The sequence below is a fragment of the Talpa europaea genome, assembly GCF_964194135.1.
Source record: "Talpa europaea genome assembly, chromosome: 10".
Lineage (NCBI taxonomy): Eukaryota > Metazoa > Chordata > Mammalia > Eulipotyphla > Talpidae > Talpa > Talpa europaea.
Window position 1 is genome coordinate 28,887,091 of NC_140077.1, and position 22,074 is coordinate 28,909,164.

The 22,074-nt window shown below is 46.3% G+C and overlaps 1 protein-coding gene across 4 annotated transcripts in view; it reads left to right on the forward strand.

Annotated features, from left to right (window-relative positions):
* ALOX5 (arachidonate 5-lipoxygenase) overlaps positions 1-22,074 on the forward strand; it is a gene marked incomplete at both ends in the record, with an annotated part of 40,594 nt that overhangs the window by 14,138 nt on the left and 4,382 nt on the right. For all 4 annotated transcript variants that reach the window (XM_084245115.1, XM_084245118.1, XM_084245116.1 and 1 more), the window contains 5 exons: positions 4,138-4,260; positions 11,955-12,061; positions 13,738-13,910; positions 16,394-16,540; positions 21,622-21,825. In XM_084245115.1, coding sequence (XP_084101241.1) covers positions 4,138-4,260; positions 11,955-12,061; positions 13,738-13,910; positions 16,394-16,540; positions 21,622-21,825 — 754 coding nt within the window. The remainder of the gene's footprint in view (positions 1-4,137; positions 4,261-11,954; positions 12,062-13,737; positions 13,911-16,393; positions 16,541-21,621; positions 21,826-22,074) is intronic.

The window sequence follows — 22,074 nt, forward strand, 5'->3', positions numbered from 1 at the left end:
GAAATTCCATGGTCATGGACAACAGTTAATTTTTAACCCAGTGTTTTCCAAGAGAATGTAATATATGATTCTCAATGTCCTGCTAAATGAGTGCTCTCTGGAGCACCCTTTAGGAAATACCCCTTTACCAGGGAGAAGTAGATTCATGATGTGTTTGTGTCACAAGGATGGGGTTTGTGGCAGGCTCTAGGGAGAGGGGCAGAGGAGTTTTCGGGTGAGATAGTTTACCGCTTCCTTAGATTTAATCACCATGTTTTCTTTCGCATTTCACTTATCTGTCCTTTGCACACCCCTCCTGTGCTTCCGGTCAGGAAACAGTAAGCTTTGCACCATCTGCATAATCTTGGAGTTCCTTTTTCACATGAACCCTCAGGCTTCCAGATCAGAGTTAAGAATTAAAGCAACAACTTATAGTCTGCAGTTAGGAAGTCAGGAAACCATCAAAGCCAGTGGGTCCTTATCACTCAATCAGCCAGACAGGACGATGGAAACACAAATCCTAACTCAGCGCCCGTGGGCGCTCACTGTGACTGCATATACCTGTGTAGTTCTTAATCTACATTTTTTAATTGAATCCTTCTGTGACTTCCTTGATTTTTTGTCACTTTGCATGCTCTTTTGAAGAGCAACCAGTTATCACAGACTCCATCCATAACTTCAGTTTCCATAGAGCTCACCATTATATGAATAGCCCCCCCTTACTCACCCACTCCTGGTGATGAACATATGAGTGGTATTTCATTTCTAGCTATGACAAGTCATCCACCATGAACTTCCTCATGCATCTCCCTATCTCAGCTCGCACTAGGAAATACTCCTGAAAGTAGACTTGCAATCTTGCAGATCACAAATCATGTTTTCTAGATAGGATCTTTTTTTTTTTCCAATGGGCTTCTGCCAATTTTCATTCCTAGCTGCTGTTTCTGAGGGATTGATTCACCTTGAGACACTTTCATCTTTGTCAATCTGATGTGTGTGAAATAGTATCTTATTGTTTTCCTCATCCTTAAATTAGCACAGATTTCTTGCTTAATGTGACTGTACCATAATTTACCAACCCTACAGATGGATATTCAGCTTGAGTCCCATAGTATATTTGTTTGGTCATTTGGGCAGTATAGTCAGTGCTGCAAAAGCAACCTGGTACAAATACTTTGATAATTTTATTCCACTCAGATTAATTTCCAGAACTCACATGACTGGGTCAAATCACCCTTTCTTTCCTTGTAAGAAATACTGACAAAAATTCTTACCCATAATTTTACAGCAATTTTCAGTCCCAACAATTGTGAATGAATATATACTTTACCCAAACCTTTGCCAATACCTGATGACATTGATGTTTTCAATTTTTTAAGCATGTAAAAATCCCCAAGTAAGACCCCCATTCTTGTTTAAATCTGCATTAATAAGCATCTTTAATTAATAACAGGTGAATTAATAAGCATCTTTGAATTGCCTATTTATGTGCTTTCTTTTTATTTTTTGTTAATTATTAATCTTAAGGACCTTTTTATATATTCAAGTAATATATTACATGTACAGCGCAACAGTCTTCTGTTGTTTTTGTTGCAGAAGATTTAGTCTTTTATGTTCTTAGTGATATATGTTTTTCTTTATAACTGGGTTTCCTGCTTTGCTTAGAAGATCCTGTCTACCTCAATGGTACATAAATACTTGTAGTCTGTTATGTTTATAACTTTGTTTTTCAATAGAAGCCTTTAATTTATCTGCATATAATTTTTACTTGATGAAAAATGGGCTCAAATGTCACCAGTGTCATCTCTTCATAGTACATTCCTTCCAATTGCCTTGGGATGACACCTTCAACATGCAAAGCTGGCAGGTGCTCTGTGAAAGCTGCTTAATCTCTCTGTGCCTCAAGTTTCCCATCTGCGGGATGGAGGTGACTACTAGTACTATCTTATAGGGGCGTTGAAAGAATTAAATAGGTTAAACTATGAAACACAGAATCCTGCTGGTCACATAAAAAGCATTACTACTGACTGTAGTAATGAGGTTACAAGAGGGGGCGTTGGGAGGGCAGGGGAGGGGGGGACAGTAGGCTGTACTTCTAAAATATATATACAGTCGTGTAAGACAACGTTACCTCAATTTAAAAAAAAAAAAAGTTTTCAGAAGAAACACAAAAGGTAAGCCAGGGAATAACAACGAACAAAAACAAGCATAAGCCAGTTTCACCTGATATTCATGTATCTTCTTGGGTCTGTTTGTAGATTTTGTCTGCTTTTCTTTCCCACAACTATTTTTTCACTATCATAATGTTCTAATAAATGTTAATCATTGTCTTGTTATCTCGCTATTCTTTTTCAATCTCATGACGACCACTGCTTTGAATGACCCGCGTAAGCGCTTTGTACCAGCATTTTAAAACTACTCCATGGTCCCTGTCACTTTGTCCTATGCCCTTCCTCTAGTAGAATGCCCTTCAATCCAATTTCTAGTTTTCTCCATACAGTTCTTGCCAATGTACACCTAAGGAAATTAGGGTGTTTACCCACTGGAGTGGGATACTTTTCTCTTTGTAAATAAATATTGCTGGGATAAAGATAATTACTTGGTTTTTAATAGATACCCTCACCCACACCTTACTAAACATGTTTACTGACTAACAATTTTAATAGTAATTTTATAGTTACCTGGCTATTCAATCATATTTTCTAAATGATGATGATTTTGTGTCTTATTTTCCACCGTTTATATCACTGACAAGTGTTTTTTTTTTTAATTGCATGACTAGAATTTCTGAAACAATTAATAGCAAAGATGAGTATCCTCACTAGGTCTTGATTTTTCAGGAAATACTTTGGATATTTTCGTTTGTTAAAATTAGATTTCTTGTTATTTTCTAATGAACACTCTTCCCAAAATCCTCCTTCACTCACCAATTACTGGATTTGCTATTAAAGGCTTAGATGCTGTTTGAGAAGGGGGTGGGGGAGTCTGTTAATACTTTATATTCTCGCTGCATTTTCAGTATAGCAAATGAGACATCTAGAGATAGCTTGATATTTCTCTTTTCCCAGAAGCTGCAGGGAGCAGCTCTCTCCTTTGCATCCCAGCTGCACAATATGGGGCATTTGTGCCCAGACTGCTACCCACCATAATCCAGTAGGCACCCTTCCTCCCTTTACTTCCCACCCTTTTCCTTCCCCTTCTTGTAGTCTTGGTTCTGCAGTCAGATTTCCAGTATTTTTTGTTTGTTTGTTGGTTCATTTATTTTGTTTCTCTATATTCCACACCTGAGTGAAACCATCAATATTTGTCTTTCTCCTCTGACCTACTTTGCTTGGCATAATTCTCTCCAGTTCCATCCATGTTGTTGCAAATGGCAATGGCAATATTTCTGTTTTTTTATAGCTGAGTAGTATCCCATTGTGTATATATACCTCCTCCTCTTTATCCTGTCACTGGGCACTTAGGTTGTTTCTATATCTTGTTTATTGTGAATAGTGCTGCAATAATCATAAAAGTATCTCTCTTCAATCAGTGGTTTTGTATTCTTTGGATACATAGCAAGGAAATTAATCGGGGATTAATCAGAGATCATCTATTTTAATATTGTGAGAAACATCCATTCAATATGGGGGAATATATTTTGATCACCGCAAACTCTGAACCTGCTATTGACAGACCTGTGCACACTGCTGGGAAGGCTGCCATTCCCCAACCCTGATCACCTCATGATTTCTGGGGGACTCTGACCAAGGTGGTGGACTTTGGATGTGTAGGTCTGGCATAACAACCTAAATCACTGCTACCTTCCATGAAGAACAGAAGACCTATGCTGAGGAGACACTGCCATTGAGTGTCATCTCAAATAAATAAGGTCTTCTAAGGTCTCATTTTCCAATTCCTTTTTGTGCACTGGTGCACACCTACCACTCTCTACCCCTCTGGGATGACCCAGTCTCAGGTGTAGAGGCCTCCTCAAACCTCCCACTCTGGTTGCTCAAGACACAGCAAAGCTGGCTACCATGGGGCCAGAACCTCACAGGACACGTGCCAGCTAGTGTGTCTGAGATGGCAGCACGACCTCAGGCCACACAGCCTTTCCCTGAAGCAGCTGACCCAGATGCCAGGTATTTAACACAATTTCTTCTTCTTCATGCTCAGGTGGATGGAGTGGAACCCCGGCTTCCCCTTGAGTATTGATGCCAAATGCCACAAGGATTTACCCCGCGACATCCAATTTGATAGTGAGAAAGGAGTGGACTTTGTTCTGAACTACTCCAAAGCGTAAGTTTATGAGAACTCAAGGATGCTGGGCAGCCCCTCCAATGCTCGGGGCTGGAGAAGGACCTCACTCCTTTCCTTGTGGGGACCTGCCTGGGGGAGTAGCTTGACTGAGCCACTCTTCCCAAATGCGTTTGATTATATCTGGCCATAGAGTGGGTTCTCAGTGCTTCTTCACAGCTGAAATACTGCAGGGTTTTCAGTCTCTAAGACCTGCGCCTTCCTGCATGCTTCTAAAGATACACATTCCCAGCCCCATCCCAGGGCTACAGGAAGGACCTTTGAATCTCTTCCCTGATACTTTTGGGAATTCTCACTATCACACAAATCTGGAAAATCTTAATTCCATGGCTCTGCAAACTGAATGAGCCTCAGACCATCCTGAAGAGTTTCAGTGGCTCCCAGTGTCAGGGTGACCCAAAGGAGGAGCATCTCCCACAGGACACTGGTCCCTGGTAAACAAATCCAGGAGGGAGACACAAGGGGTAGAGAACCACTAACCCAGTCAGTTTCTGTGGCAACATTTGCCTACTTGTATAGCTGCTCCCCCTTCTGAAGGGCATCTCTTTTGGCCAGATTTTTTCCAGGAAATCCACCAAGGCTTGAGCCAAGGCCTTCTTCCTTTGAACATTTTGGAAGAACTCTATACACACTTGTACATCCACACACACAGCTTCACAATCAGCATCTGCAGGGAAGCCCCTCACATCAGAAAGACCTCATGCATTTGTCTCCCAGAGGCCTCTAAGTTGGGGGGGAGACAGAAAGGGCCTGACACTTGTCAAGTCTCAAGCTCACTGGTGTGAGTGCTTTCCACATAGAATCAGCTATTTTAACCTTTCACAGCAACCCTGGGACATAGGTACTGCTCTTAATCACTTCCAGGTAAATAAACTGAAGCTCCACTAGGCCTAAGTCAAGGAATTTGCCTTAGGACATACAGGCAAATGGAGAATCCAGCATTTGAATCCCAGGTCTATCTGGGTCCAAAGTTGAGGATTTATTTTCCACTGCTAAAATTGGGATCAACTGCAAAGGAAATTTTAAACCAAAAATACAATACCCAACATGTGGCTCTCTGGAAGCTTCAAGGTGATTAAATGCCTCAATTTCCACCCAGGGCTTGACACTGCTGAGTCAAAACCTTCTGTAGAGCAGAGTCCAGACCAAATGGGACAGGCAGGACAGAAGGCTCTTGAGAAAGGAACAGTTTAGGGAGAAATGGGGATAGTGAGGCACTGAGGTCAGAGGAGATGATGCTGCTTTGGGGAGTAGTGCCATCTCCATTTAGTAATGGTGGATGGTAGAGAGATGGATAGTGGTGGACTGAATGAGCGGTGGGTGGTAAATGGATGCATGGGTGGGTGGGTGGGTGGGTGGGTGGATGGATAGTGGAGGGATAGAAGAGCAGATAGATGGATAGATGGTAGGTTGGCGAGCATATGGATGAATGGATGGTTGATGGAAAGAAGGAAGGATGGAGGGAGGGAGGGAGAGAGAAATGATAGATGGGAAGTAGATGGATCATGGAGTGAAAACCAGGCTTCAGCTTTACAGGTATGCTTTCTTAAATGTTCCTGAAGAGCATTGCAAATCTTTGTATCTCAGGAGCCTAATCAGCAGCTATCAAAGAATAGGTGCCCAGTAAACTCTGTAGAAATGAATTGAGTATAACCCAGATGGACCTCACAATCTCTCTGTCTCTGTCTCTGTCTCTCCTCTCTCTCTCTCTCACACACACACACACACACAATTACCTTCTATTGCTCATGTATCCCCATCATGACACCCTAGATCAGTGGTTCTCACTCCTAACAATGCATTTACATATTCCATGCCACCAAGCCCCACCCTACCCAGACTGTACATGACAAACCCACAGCCAAGATCATATTCAACTGTAAAATATTGAAAGCTTTTCATATAAGATCTGGTATAAGGATGTCAACTTTCACCACTACTATTCAACATAGACTTGGAAGTCCTAGCTAGAGCAATTAGGCAAGAGAAAGAGATAAAATTAATCCAAACTGGGAACAAAGAAGTAAATCTATCATTATTTGCAACTGACTTGATAATATATATAGAAAATCCTAGACACTTAAAAAAAACAATTGAAACAATATATCAGTACAGCAGAGGTGGCAGGTTACAAACCAGTTTCCAAAAAGCAGTTGTGTTCCTATAGCCAAACAAGAAGAAGACACAAAAAATGGACCTCCCTTGTGGCCTAGGGGTTGGCTCAGTGCTGTCACCCTGACTGCCTGAGTTTGATCCTTGGCCAGGGAACTTACCCATATATAGCGCAGCAGACCCGTTTTTCCCACTGCTCCCCTTAGCAGAGTATTTCAGTAAAATCTGCCTGCTCTGCTCCTCATTCTGTCTTTAGTGAATCCCCTCATTACTTATAGCTCTGGCCTGCACCCCAGTTCTTCTATTGGGATGTACAAAAATAAATAAAATCTTTTTAAAAATGGAAATATAGTACCTTCTCACAGATTGGCAAAATTAACATTATTAAAATTATTAACATCATTTTACCCAAAACAATATACAATCCTATTAAAATTTCAATGGCACTTTTCAAAGAAATAGAACAAGCATGACTTAAATTCATATCAAACCACAAAAGACTCCAAATAGCTAAAGCAATCCCGACCAACAAAGAGAAACAGTGATGGTATCACACGGCCAGATTTCAAACTATGCTACAAGCTATAATAATCAAAACAATGTGGTACTGTAGAATTGAGGCTACTAGAAGGGGAGTTTGAAGGGGGAAATCAGAGTAAGGAGGGGGCTACTGTGGACTATGGTGAACTATGGATGACTTTGTGGTGGGCATATATGGCAACATTTGAAGGGTGTGCTCCTATGCTTCTAACTCATTTGCAATTTTATAAACCAATGTTGCCTCAATAAAAAAGAGAAAAGGAAAATATTTATAAATAAAATATCATTGCTAAAATATATATTAATATTCAAATATATATGTAATATATGTATTATATGTATATATACATTTCTGCCCTGAAGGAAGAGGTGGATGTCTAAAATAGTCAACATAAAACACAATACAGTGTTTTTAAGAAACAGAGAGACTACCACATGCAAAGATCCCTTGGCTGGGTCTACTTGCAGGACGAAGAGTTGTGAAATTTCCTAATGACATCAAAGGAAGAGCAGCTTATGTGTTTACTCACCACTCACTGCAGCCTGGAATTTGATTGCACTGCACGTTAGCAGGGCTAATAAAGGAATGTCCTCTTCAAAGGAAATTGAGAAAAAGCGCTTCCTTCCCAGTGGTTAGTAATTGCAGAAAAGTGACTGAGTTCTGGGAGAGGTGACCAGCCTCACACAAGAACCAGGGTACTTGGACCCTGACCACTGCACATTTCCTTGGATGAGATGGAGGGAAGGCAGCTCCTTAAAGGAGAATCCTTCTCCCTGGGGCCACAGGGGCACCCCACAGGGGTGGTCCTGGGAAAGCAGCATCAGCAATGCTGCTGTGACCTGCGTTCACCTCTGCCGGCCTGGATTTCAACATTCAGTAAGAGTTGGCAATGTAAGACCACAGGCGCCTCTGGCAGCTTCTGAGGGTTAGATGTGAGAGCTCGGAGGTGGGGAAGAGGCTGAATGAAGACAGGGAAGAGGGCAGGATGTGATGTGGGATATTCAGTTGGAATTCAGGTCACTGTGCAGAAAGGCTGAGAGAACCCAGGGAAATCCTTGCCATTACGCCTCTGGCTTGTAGGGGAGATGGGGTGGTCATCAAAAGGGGATGCTGGGGAAGAAGAGGTGTGGAGGGCAAGGTGAGTTCAGTTTGTTGGCATGCTGAGGGTGAGTGCCCCAAACTGCCTGTGATGGCAAGGGTCTGGGGACAGTGGGACATGCAGCTTGAGGCGAAGCACAGAGCCTCAGTGAGCACTGAGGCAAACCCTTCCAGAGACAGGCGAGAGAAAGGCAAGGGGCAGAGGACCAGAACGGGGGTGGTGATGTCTGACAGCTCCAAACAGACTGCCTGCTGCATTTTGGAGGTTGGACAAAACTACATATATGGCTGCACCTTGAAGGAAGTTGGTGGCAAACAGGGGTTTGAAGCAAGACAAGTCCAGGAGGCTCAGCATTTTAGTGTCAAGAAGAGAGGGGTTGGCTTTCAGATGCTTCAGAGAGATCAGGAAGTTTGGGGCTGATCAGAAAGATCCTTTGGGTGGAGTCACTTGGAAGTCATCAGTGCCCTGGGTGAGAGCACTGTGGGGGCAGAGAGGAGACGAGGCAAAGAGGAGTCATGGTTGAAGACTCTTCTGTGAATTGGGTGTGAAGAAAGGGAATGAATTGTCAGAAGCCTCCAAGGGAAAGGAGCGGGTAGAAGCACGGCGGGCCGGGTTATGAACTCTCCCACTGGCCTCCCAGAGCACCGTGGCTTTAATATTAGTAATAAGTGATTGTCAAGCTACTAGTTGCTAATATTTATTGAACTCTGTTTATGTGTCAATGCTTCCCACATTTCATGCCAGTCCTCGGAGTCAGGGGCAATGCCTATTGCTCATGATGACGGAGTCAGAGAGAAGTTAGAGATGCCCAAGACCACATGGCTAGGATGTGAGAGGCCCGGGACTTTAGGCCAGACCCTAAAAGCTCCCATCTCAGCTGCTCTCTCTCACCGTGGCCTGGGCTTGCGCAAGAGCTCCCAGCCCCATCCGGGATTCTTGTGTCCAGACCCCAGCATGGAGGCGCTAAGTCTCAAAGGTCCAACCTCCTAGGGTTCTGATGGGGAAACCATACCCAGCTGGGCCTGACTGTCTCCTCTGGGTCAACAATTCCTGACAGACAGACATAAGCCCGCAGAGGCAGAGCCAGGACCTGGCCTGTGTCCCAGTGGCTAAAGCCATAGCCAGGCCACCCTGCCTGCAGATAAACATGGGCTTGCCCATGGGAAACTGAAACTTGTTGGGTCGTCAAGGTGGCCTTGACGAACCTCCCAGTTGTGGGCAGCTCTGTTTCCAAGCCACTTCTGGGTAACTGATGACATGTTTCCTCCAAGTCATGTCTGGAACTTGGCCCATCCTCATCCTCTTCAGTAAGCCTTGCCCCCATATCAAACAGCAAGACTGTGCCATGGAAAATGGAGACGATGTTAGAGGGAAAGGAGCCAGAGAAACAAAGGAAATGAGCTTGTGCCGGCACTTTAGCACCAGCTTCTGCCTGGCTGTGCCATTACCTGGCTATGTCACCATGAACAGATTCCTCCTCATGCAGTAACAGATCTTAAAGACCCTATTATGCTTGGTTATCTATAAATATCTGGAAATATTTTGCCTGTAGATGACATGCAAATGTTTTCCTCCTAACTCACTTCTTCCTGGACCTGTGGCTTCTGCTGTTTTCCATGCCAGCCTTAGGGTTGAAGGTCAAAGGGACCCAGCTAGGAATACTGTGGCCCATGTGAGGGCCGGTGACTCACTCCTCAACCCCACGAGATCCCTCGATAAGGGAGGCCAGCCTGGACCTCGGGGCATCCTGGACCCAGGACCTCTTTCCTGGGTACCTTCTAATGCTCAGCCTTGCTCAGGTCTGTGGGGACTGGAGAGGCCCAGGAAGGCCTGTCTTCCCCCAGAATTAAGTCCTTTTCCACACAGACTGACACAGTCTCGATGAGGTTTACCTCTCTATTTTAACAAGAGTTTCTGTCCCGAGATACTCAGCTGACAAGGGAGGCAGAGGAAGAGGGCTGTGGACCGTGAGTGAGGAAAGAGGAAATAAGACTGAAAGCAGCTCTGGCTGAGAATTCCTGGCCCAGGGCCTGCCTGGCAGCGGGAAGGCTGCGGCACCCTCCCTGGTCAGCACACAAGGCACTTTTCCTTCCCCTTCAGGGGCTGGAGGAAAAGAGAAGATGCCAGCCACAATTGGAAGCTGATGCAGCATTATTCTCCAGCTTCGAGGTGCTAAGAGCCTGCTGTATTCAGTCACCACTACCCAGGCTATGCTCCAGAACCTTCAGGTGTCAGCCTCTCAGTAACCTGCAAGCAGCTAATTCTCCCAATTCACAGAGATCACAGGCTTCATGGCCCCAGCCACCTCCGCCAAGCCCATGGGTCTCTAGCAGTCCCAGGGCAGAGAGAACAAAGGAGAGACCCACTTGCTGAGTGAGAAAGGACTGCAAGGAGTCTTTAAGCAGGTGGCATGGGAGGGCTGTTCTGTCCCGGTGCCTTTCCTGAGCCTGTCAGGGCCAAGGGGACCCCCACCTGCTTGTCTGTGGAGTCCCGCCCTTGGTCCCGTGGACTGTTGCCCTCATCCTGTTCACAGGTGACCCCTCCAGAGCCTTTGTCCCCATCAGCCAGGTTCTCTCTGAACAAAACACCCAAACTTCAATCCTCTGACTCTGCTGGGTCAGGGAGGGCAGGAGGAGGCTTTGTGACTCCCAAACCTTCCCATGCCAACACTCAGCCCCTAGCCAGCCTGCCGCCCAGGGGTGAGGGCCAGGTGCTGGACTAGTGCATTAAAACCACCTCCTGTGGAAGGGGCCAGCTCTGCCCTTCACCTTTTGGGGGTGGGTGGGCAGGAAGGACAGCCCGCTTGAGGAACACCATGAACAATGTCCCCTATGCCTCTTGGGCAAAACCCATGCCTGTGCCTTCTAGCCCTGAGGCTCAGCCTCAGCACTCAGCAATGCAGAACCCCACCCCCACCCCTGTTGCCCTCCTGGCAGTCCAGGTAGAGGGCAGCCACATAAATGCACAGGTCAGGGGAAGAGGCAGTGGGATCTGAAATCGCAGGAGGGCTGGAGTACACCAGGAGAGCCCTCCAGATACACTTATCCCACAAGCGCAGTGCAGGGCATTCCAGGCCGAGGGAACCACACAACATAAGCTCCAAGTCAGGAGGTGCACAGGGCAGAGCAGGCCGCAGGCCTGCGGGAGGAGTGGGCGCGTGTGCACTGGCTCAGGGAGGAGGTGGGATAACTGTTATTTCAGATGCGAGTGTGCCAGAGAATCTGAGGGCTGGTATACCATGCTGTAGGAGTCCAGGCCAGAATTCTGTAACCTTCTGTCCTATGCGATGCTTAGGGGAAGCCTGGGAAGCCTCTCCCCTCTTCTTCGCCTTCTCCAAGCAGCTTCTGGATTGCCCAGGCCACTCAGCTCTCACTCCTTATTGTCTACAGCCTGCATTTTGAATTTATCAAGCTCCTGCCCTGGGTTATTCTGCTATCCTGTGGGATGAACATTTGAAAACGGTCCTTCTCAGCACTGGGCTGCTAGCCGGGGTTAGGCAGAAAGTAGCTGAGTGTTAACCTCTATTGTACTGCTCATTGCCCCCAAAATCCAGGGGCCAGACAGAGCCGCTGCAGGGGAGATGTGGCTCCCTGCCCCTGGAAGCTTGCACGGCACAGGGGCAGCAAAAGCTTGATGAACAAATGAATGAATGAATGAATGAATGAATGAGTACCTGGACAAAGCACACAAGAGTGGGATTAGAGGCATGCTAGGCTGTTCTGGAACTCTAGCAGAGCAGCCACTATCACAGGAGAGACGCAGTGGGTGCCAGTTTCCATCCTAGTTCTACCAGGCCAATTAGCTGCCCCGTTGGAGCTGCCCTGGGCTGGGTAGATTTGCAAGGAGACCGCAGGAAGAAGGGGCTAAGAAGAGGGAGGCAAGGCCAGAGCACATCCTGGGAGTAACACAGGCCCTGGTCTGCAGGATGGAGAACCTGTTCATCAACCGCTTCATGCACATGTTCCAGTCTTCCTGGAATGACTTCCCTGACTTTGAGAAAATCTTCGTCAAGATCAGCAACACTATTTCTGGTGAGTGTGGCCTTGGGGGCTCTTGTGGGCATAGCCGGGGGGAGATCATTTTCCTGTCAGACCTGCCTGGGGAATTGGAAAGGGCTGCCCGCTCGGCTCCAGCACCAGGAAGGTCCAGGCTGAGTATCCAGATCTCCCAGCACCCAGTGGGCACCCCTGCCCCATGCAGTTTGCTTCACTGGTGACCACATCACCCCAGGGCTTCTCCTCCTCGACATTCAAGGTTGAGAACCATCACCCTCATTTCATACCAACAGTCTCCAAAATTTGAGAATGTTTTGTCCACCTCAGTTGATCATGATGTTTCCAAGCAGAATAAGGCAGAATTGAACTCGCTTTTTAAGCATGAACCTAAAAGCAATATCAGGACCCTTGGGACAAGCCTGTGTTTGGTAAAGCAACAGCATCCAGCGGCACAGGAAGGACGGCACAGCAACAGAAAGATAAGGACACAGGAATGAAATAAGCACATGAGGGAAAACTGCCTTTGTCAGCAAATCCCTCTCCCTCCACTGCTCCCCTTCTCTCCTATCCTCGGACTCCTTCCCCATATACCCCCACTCAGACCCCCACACCCCACCCCCTCACTCCCCTCAGGATATCCTGGGCAAAGGACCTGAGTTACCTTTTTTCCCTGCAAGTACAATGTTGTAGTGCAGACCTCAGCCTTTACTCAACTTGTTTAACTGAAACATTATGGTCATTGATCAGAAACTTCCCATTTACGTCCCTCGCCGCCCCTAGCAACCACCATTTTACCCTGACCACTTTAAAAACCTTGCAGAACTTACTACTTTGCATAATGGCCTCCAGGTTCATTCATGTCACATAATGTGAATTTTCCTTTTACAGGCTAAATAGTTTCCCACTGCATGGACACAACACATTTTCTTTGTCTGTTCTTTTGTAAATGGATATTTCGGTTGTTTCTACATCTTGGTTCTTATGACTTGTGTTGAAATGAACAGGAGAAATGCACACCAGTAGTGTGCAGGGTTCCAAGTTCTCCACATCCTCACTAACACTGTCTTTAGTTTCGTTTTGTTTTTTTAATAACAGCCATCCTGACAGGTATGAGATGATATCTCAGGGTGGTTTTTGATTTGCATCTCCCTGATGATTAATGACTTTGAACATTTTTTCATACAATTCCTGGCCATTTGGATGTTTTCTTTGGACAAATATTTATTCTTTGCCCATTTTATTGGATTATTAGGGAGCTTTTTGCTATTGAGTTGAAGGAGTTCCTGATATGTTTTGGAATTTTATCTCTTCACAAATATCACTATATGGTTTGCAAATATTTTCTCCCATTCCATAGGTTAACTTTTCACTCTGCTTCTTGCAGATTCTTGCAGATAGCCTTGAGTGTCCTTTGCTGTGCAGAAGAGTTTTGGTTTGATGCAACAATCCCATTTTTGGTTTTGTCCTTGAAAAAGGGGTGCCCCTAGAAGTGCTGAACTCAGAAAGGAAGGGGTATGGCCATGGCCTGACCCAGTGATGGGCAGGGACAAGCAGTGGGCATGACAGGTGGAGTCTGTGGTCAGCCAGCTGCCCTGAGAGTGCCTGGAAGAAGGGAACAGCAGAGACTATGGGGGTTGGCCAGAGTCAGGGGTTCCATGGCCTGGGCCGCCCCCACACAGAGCTCAGACGAAGCTGTGATCCTCTCCCTGTAGACAGGGTCATGAAACACTGGCAGGAAGACCTCATGTTCGGCTACCAGTTCCTGAACGGCTGCAATCCCGTGTTGATCCAGCGCTGCACAAAACTGCCAGCGAAGCTCCCGGTGACCACAGAGATGGTGGAGTGCAGCCTAGAGCGGCAGCTCACATTGGAGCAAGAGGTCGAGGTAGGACCTGGTTGGTTGGGGTAGCAGCCAAGGCCTAGCTCCAATGGCTGGGTCACGCTCTGTGCAGCCGAAACCACTTCCTGCTGGCCCACTCCCAGATTGTCCCCAGGCTGCTATCTCCAGACTTGTCTGTCTGACTGATGGCAAAATCAGCTACCCTTGGTAAAGTGACCTCTTCCCTTTTCTGTGTCCTTATGAAAACCATCTTGTCCAACAAAGAAGGAGTTGAGGGTGACATTTAGGAACATAATATCAATATTTTCAGTATTAATATCAATAATTTAAAGAGCTCCCTCTGACTTTCACCTTTAATCTTTACTTGTGTGATTATTGGCGGGGGGGGGGGGAACATGACTAGTGAGATCCTATCCCTGATTCATTGTTACAACTCTTCAACACTGTTTTTTTCTTAGACTGTGTAATGGGATTATTTTTGGTTTCAAGTCACAAAAACTAATGCTGACTTAATCTAAGAAATTCATTGGCTCAGGCAACACGATGAAGCAGAGCTAACTAACTTAGACGTAGGTGGGTCCAGACTCAGATGATTCACTGACATCACATATCCATATTTAATTTTCTCCCTCTATTGAATTTTTTCTTAGGAGGATCTCCTTAAATAGGGATAAAGATGATCAGCAACGGCTTCAGACTTACCTTCCACCAGTTGAGTGAATACCTGCCCACTCCCAGATTGTCCCTATTTCACCTACAGCAAGATTCATGGGCCCACTTTGAGTGGTGCGATAATCCCATGGATCAATCGCTATTGCCAGGAGAATGGAATCTGCCGGCTAAAAGGAGAGAACAGGGACACCAGACAAGAGTGCCAGTGTCCACTGCAAAACCCTAGGATGTCAGAACTGAGAGCTAGAGTTGGCCCCCTTATTTTCTAGAAGAATGAAATTGAGACCCAAAGAAAGGCGATAGTTTAGAATAATGGAAATTCCCTAGACACAGGCCCAAATCCCAGGCCTTATGGGTCCCAGTCCTGGACTCCAGGGCCTCCGTCTAGCCAATCCTTCACCATGTTAACTAACCTGGTGCTCCCAAGAATTGACTCGTGACCATTCCTTCTGCTCAGTAATCACTGCTGATCACTTCTGCTCTGAAAGCCCAATTGTCCAGCCCCTGGCAGAAGTCCAGCCCGCCCCATAAATGGCCAGCCCGTGCGTTCCCACTTTCTTGACAAGGTGTCTGAAGGGGCCATGTCATGTGTTGTCCTGGCACCAGCCTCTCCCCACTCATCCTCTACCCTGGAGGGCCAGATCCCCTTCCCTCCCCCATGTATCCCAGGCAAACTGCTCAGGGCACATCCCAGACATCAGGAGATGCCTAGGTCCTCTGTACCTGAAAAGGAGAAGGGAGGTGGGGGTGGCCAGGCTCTGAGCTCTTCATCCTTCTTCCTTGGTCTCCCTGAGCTGGACTCATGAAGCATGTACTCAGTGGCCTCAGGGCGCCCCCTGCAGGCAGAGCTGTGGACATGCCTCTCACTGGAGGATAACTGACCTGCCCACTGCCACATTGCAGCCAGAATGCTCTCCGCCACCTGGAATACAACCATTATTTTTGTTCAAAATAAAGACTTCAGAAGAAGCACCACTTACCCTCTACCCAGAATTCTTGCTTTAGCAGGCCCCAAATTGGCTAAAGGAACTCTCCCTGCTTTCAGATTGTTCTCTTTCTGGAGGACTCAAGGCTAATCTGCAAAGTGTAGCTTTCTAGCTTCCCCTATCCCCAGGCACCTTTGGTTTTGTACTGAAGTATAAGAACTACATGAAAAGGGCAAGAGCAAGAAGTGTCAGGTCCATGAGTTTTCACCGAGTCACTCCACCATGCCAGGGTCTCAGACAGAACACAGAGCGCACCACTCTCTCCCCCTCCCAGCCCCAGCAGACGCCCCCTGCGCCTGAAGAGCACCTCTCCACCCTAAACACCCCTAGTGATGCTATAGACTCTTCCTCTGTAGAATTCACCTCTACAGACACCCTTGCCCCTCCCACCCCTGAAGACCTGCTCTTTCCATCTCAATCCCCAGGGGTCACCCTCAACTTCACTCTGACAGGAGTTTGCCCATTTTTGCACCTTAAATAAATGAGGCCTGTAGCCTCACTCTTCGGCATCTGACTTCTGTCATCTATTTCATCTAAACTCCATCTGCTTTCTTTGTATGAAACTGCCACTCTGGGTGCTCTTTCAACATCTTTCCTAAGGGCCAAGCAGATTTCACTATAACTGATGAGGTATTGGCCAGTGCCATTCCTTCCCCTTACCATAAACACCACCGCAACCTGTGAAAATGTAATGTGAATAAGTCCTTGAATCGGAGGACAGAAGATCTATAAACTCTGTACCCCACTGAGGTGATGGGGCCTCCAAAGCCGCCTGTTCCTCCCTCTGGGACTTCGACTTGGGTCATCTCTGGCTGAAACTGACTTGGACATATTTCCTCTCACCCCCTCCCCACCCCCCACTCCCGGCAGCAAGGGAACATTTTCATCGTGGACTTTCAGCTGCTGGACGGCATCGATGCCAACAAAACAGACCCCTGCACGCTGCAGTTCCTGGCCGCCCCCATCTGCTTGCTGTACAAGAATCTGGCCAACAAGATTGTCCCCATTGCCATCCAGGTAGGCTGCCTAGCCCGGCTTCTTTCCTGGGTGGCTCTGTCCAAACCTTCTGAAGGAGGGTCACATCTGCTGCCAGTTGGACAGGAAAAACAGGAACTTAGGGCTTCCTGCCAGCCATGGAGAGGAATGTCTACCAGGGGCAGAAAGGGCTCCACTCCCAAAGACGCACTTAAAAAATTGCAGGCAGGATGACAGGCTCTACAAGAGGAGCTTCCCTGGGATAACACACTGTGCCCCTCAACCTCAATATCCTGATGAGGGGCCCCAAGTCAAAATAAGACTAGGCAGGTGATGCTATGAAATGAGCTGAAGGCTGGGGCCACTGTGGGACAAGGTGGGGCCTGGGGTTAGGAACCACATCAGGCCCGGATGTTGTGCTGCCTTCAAGTGCCCACGGGTTCTTGTTTCCACTGAGGATGGTGGAGGAGGAGAAAGGGAAGAGGCTTGGGGGAGTGGAAGGTGGGGGCTGTGTTTCAGTTCTCCCATTTCTGGCTGCCCTCTGCTTCCTCAAAGCATCTGGCTACTGTGGCTCTGGGAGCCGTGTGTGCAGACAGCCAGACACCCAGGACAGGACAGGTGTGGGACAAGGAGCGAGCATTCAGCTGATGTTCCTTTGAACCAGTCAGGAACTGGGCATTGGGTGCTGTGGGCCTAACTGCAACTGGTTTTGCAGGTCCTAACCAGTCACCAAAAGTATCCTAAGCGCTAACCTGCATAATTCACAATACCTTACCCTCACTCTGACACCTCAAAAATTCTAACACTGCTAGGTCTTTGAAAACTTTGCAATAAATTCATTGGCACCAAAACTTACTCTGAACTAATAGGAGAAGCTATTTTGTCCCATTCAATGTGATATGCATATATATCAGTGCAAAAATACTAATAAATTGGATTATAAAATATTGTGTCATCTCAGGCTCAGGGCAAGGGAGAGAGGTGTCATACAATGAAGTATACACACTGCTAAAATTATTAAAATTCTGAATTCTGAAATCTTGGGCCTTCAAGGCTTCAGACCAGGCCTGCTTTTATTCACAAAATCATCACTACAACCATCCATCGATTTACACAGATAAGGAAACTGAGACACAGGTGCACTTAGTCAGCAGAACTGGGTCACACCATCTGACTCCAGAGTCTGTGGGCAACCCCCCACCTCCAGCCCATCTCCCAATTCTCTGGAATTTGTCTCCCCCCCACAGAAACTCTCAGCTTGTTATCAGAGAGACACCATATCCTTAAGAAATTAAAGCAAAAGTAAAGGGATAGGGATGTGAAAGAAGCAAGAAGACACTGGAGGGACATTTGCCACTGGCAGGACCTCCTTACACTGTCCTGGATTCCAGTCTGGGTTATGTCCCAGCTCTGCCACTTGCTAGCAGGCCATGGAACCTTCAGCAAGTCACAGAATGTTCCTAAATGTCTTCCTCCTTGCAATAGAAACTTTGCTAACTATAAAGAACCACATAAATGAAAACCTAAAGGGTCATAAATCCAAAATCTGGTTCTTTGAGAGATATTGATAAATATACTCCATAAAAATATCAACAGCTTTTCTTCATAAAATATAATATCCATATAAAGAAAATCTATGAAATATTTTTTTATTTTTTTATTTATATGTATTTTACATCACTGTTCACTTTTAAATATGAAATCATTTTAAAAGCTGTAAGATAAAATCTTCACAAATGCTTTATATTGAATAAAAAACTTTATGCCATAAAACATCAATTCAATCAATTTCTATCACACAAACTTAGTGTACTTCCAATTGAGATTTTCATCGGGTTTTCATCGGGTTTGCCAAGGGGGGAGCAGGTAAATAGGAAGGTGAAAAAAACAAATTAAAGAATTCAAAGATTCATATATTAAAAGAAATGTTCAAGGAAAATCAAAATTAAAAAAAAATACCAACCAGGGAGGACTTTCCTTGCTTGATATAATAGAGCACAAGTGAGGTCACTGTCCAAAGCAGACACTGCATCAGGACAGACAGATGGGAGGGGTCCAGAAATAGACCCCCATTCATAAGAACTTAATTCTAGCAACGGTGGTATTTCAACTCAGTGAAAAGGGGTGGACTGTCACTGGTGCTATCACAACCGCCTAAATTTAAATAAGGGAAAAAATTAACCTGGACCCTTATGTCACGCCATTTACAAAACTTCAGATAAAGAATAAGGTATCAGGAAAAAAAGGAAAAGGGAATTTAGAACAATGTAGAATGTGGGTGCTGTTGTGGTTTTTGGAATCTGTGGGTTTGGAGTGCAGGGTCCTTGGGTCCACTCTGGGAAAAGTTTCACCAGACCTCCTGTTTCAGCGACACGCGGGGAGTTCCCAGGCGAGTTTCTCCACGAGACAGAGACATTAGTTATATTTAAAGGGCAGGTTTATTAGGGAAAGGGATAAAAGAGTAAAAGACACTTGCATAGACATAAGTGGGCAGGAAGAGCTGCCCCAGAAGGCACAGGTTAGCTAAGAGAGGCCTGCATGGTTGCAGGCTGGTGGCCTTGACAGGTCACTGGCAGGCAGGAAGCTGCCGCCCTGCAGAGGGAGAGAGTTGGTGAAAAGAGGAACCTGCATAGTCACAGGTGGGCAGTGGGAGTGCTAGCCCAAGCCAGTGCAGAGACTGCACTGATATATTATTCCTCTTCTCTTTGGGAGGGGCTCGCTCCTTGTGAGCTGTCATTGGTTGCTAATTTTGAATAACTATGCAGAATCTGAAAGGGACGGGAGATTCCACATGGGCTCAATCTCCATATCTTTACTCTTGGGCCTGTGCTCTAGACAGCAGTTTGATACCTGCTTGGACGTTATGCTTTGTAATCTAGGTGTCCACGCCTAAGGATACTAGTCAGCGCCTAAGGATACTAGTTTCCGCCTGTGTCGTCTGCGCCTAAGGATCTTAGTTTCGGAAGCTGTGAAGGATCTTGGTTTCCATAGCTGTGTCAACAGCTATGTTAATCTCTTCTACCCCCACCTCCTTGTGTGAGCCAGGTTTCTGGTCTTGTAATGCACCTCCTTTTCAGTTTTTTGTTTCTTTTTATCCTATTCTTGTCCTCCATCAGGTGCTGGGGAGTTTTTTAAGTAAGAACAGAAAGCTGTGGTGAGGACTGGGTGCTGGGTGTGGGAGCGAGGCCGTGACCACCCCAAGGGAGAAGCTGTCAGAACATTAGCTGTCAGAACATTAGCAAGGTTGTGAAATAATGGTACTTCATTTTTTAAAAGTTATAAAAGGAAAGATAAGCATATTTGATAATGTCATGTTTTAAAATCAAATCATAAACAAAATTATGACAAGCTGTGGGAAATGAGTGCTACAGTGACTGGTAAGTGACGAATATATTTAACACACAAATAAATAGTTCCTTCAAATTGATAAAATCAAACATCCTGATTAAAAAAATTTGGTAGGAACATGAATAGGGAGTTGGTAGAAAAGGAAATGTAAATGTGTCATCAGCATACGGAAACAGTCTCTCCATCTCATCAGGAGTTAAGGGAATGCAAATTAAAATTACAATGAGGTATCACTTCTGACCCTTGAGGTGGACCAAAAACAAAGGCGGGCCCTCCCATCAGCTAGTGAGAACAGCGCCCCTACGTGCCGGCCTTGAGCTGCACCCCAGGTAATATTCCACCACAGTCAGTACCTGGGCCTGCAAACTACGCAGGTGATTTTGAAGACTTAGAATGAAAACAAAAAGAAGGTAAAATAGGAATAGTTCAATGTTATTTTCAGATTGAAATAATATTTTGGACATACTGGGTAAAATAAAATCACATTATTAACATAAACGTCACCTGTTTCTTCTTATTCTCATTACTGTGGCTACCTAGAAATTCCGAAGTCCATCTGTGGCTTGCATTGTATTTCTATTGAACAGTTGTTTTCAATGAAGAGACAAGCAGTGAAACTACCTCCCAAAATGCTTAGCATGACCTTGAGGAGCCCACTCAGGCAGGCCCCACCCCACAACTCCCCTCTCACCACTGGCAACCCTCCTAGCCACATCAGCTTCTCAAGAGCCTGCACACCACACAGCCCCTTCCCAGACCCTCTTCAACCCAGCCCTTGCACTCAGCTCCTGCAGCCAGACTGCTGCTCTTCTTCTTTCCTCCTCTGGTCGGGATAATGCATTCTAAATGCATACTAAATGCCCACACTTCTGAGGCCCCAGACAGGGTACTGGCAGCACCTACCTTGCAGGCTTCCATGACATCAGCTTGTCCGCACCTGGGGGCACAGTGGATGTCAGAGGCCATTGTCATGGGCAGAGAGCCTGGGGCCTAGCAGCTTGGTGGGCAGGGAGGTCCAAAAGCAGGGACACGGCAGCAGTAGTCAGCTCACCTGTTTGGGGAATTTATTTCCTGACATGCTATTAAGGAGGAAATTGACAGGGCATGATTTGCATATAAAAAAAAATGACCTGGTGCCAGTGTGTAGTTGAAACTGGAGAGAAAACAGACTTGTCTCTACTCTAAGAGGTACCTGGTCACAGGTCTGGGCTCAAGGAACGATGACCTGGGACACTGCTTTGTAAGGGCCCCAGAGCCCTGGAAACTGAAGGAAGTGGTTGAGGGCAAGAAGGGAAACTGGGAACACCAAGTCAGAGCCAGGGAAACAGCAGCATTTAAAGAAAGAGCAGCGGAGGGGGAAATGTGGGAGACCAAAAGGCACCTGTCAGAGCAGTAGGCAGCACCCCAGAGGGAGCACATGAGGAAGGCAAGAGAAGGGGGCAGGTGGAACACCACAGCAGCGTGCTCTCAGCACCTCACCTGCTCACTCTTTGCTGATGCTTTGTCCCCATCTTAGGCCCTCCGGGCTTCTCTGGTGGTGAGTAAACATAGCCCTTCCTTTCAGAGAGTGGAACTGGAGCTCAGAAAGGATCAGCAAGTTGCCCCTGGTCCCACAGTTAGTAAGGGGCCTCTCTCCTCCTCCATGATCCTCTTGTGATTTAATCACTGTATAAGAAATTTGAAAACTTCCAGAATTTCCTACCAGGCCAGGCTTTTCTATCACTATAGTCTGGAGCGAAATATTGCAATATATTTTTCTTTCTCCAATGTATCAGCTCAATCAAGTCCCAGGAGACGAGAATCCCATTTTTCTCCCATCGGATGCAAAATATGATTGGCTTCTGGCCAAAATCTGGGTGCGTTCCAGTGACTTCCATGTCCACCAGACCATCACCCACCTTCTGCGCACACATTTGGTGTCTGAAGTTTTTGGCATTGCCATGTACCGCCAGTTACCTGCTGTGCACCCCATTTTCAAGGTATTGCAAGCTACTGTCTCACCTGGTGGGGGACATCCAGATGTGGGGTGATAGTGGGAAGAAAGAGGGGCACTGACAATCCCATAAGGCTGTAGCTAGAAGTAGCCAGCAGAGAGGAACCCCTAAGGAGATACTCAGGGGGAACCATAACTCCCCCCAAGAAAGAAAGCAGCCCTGAGCTTGCTGGCTCCTGAGAGACATGGGCCCTGGCTGGTCCGGGAACAGATTTTGAAGAGGCCAGTGCTTGTC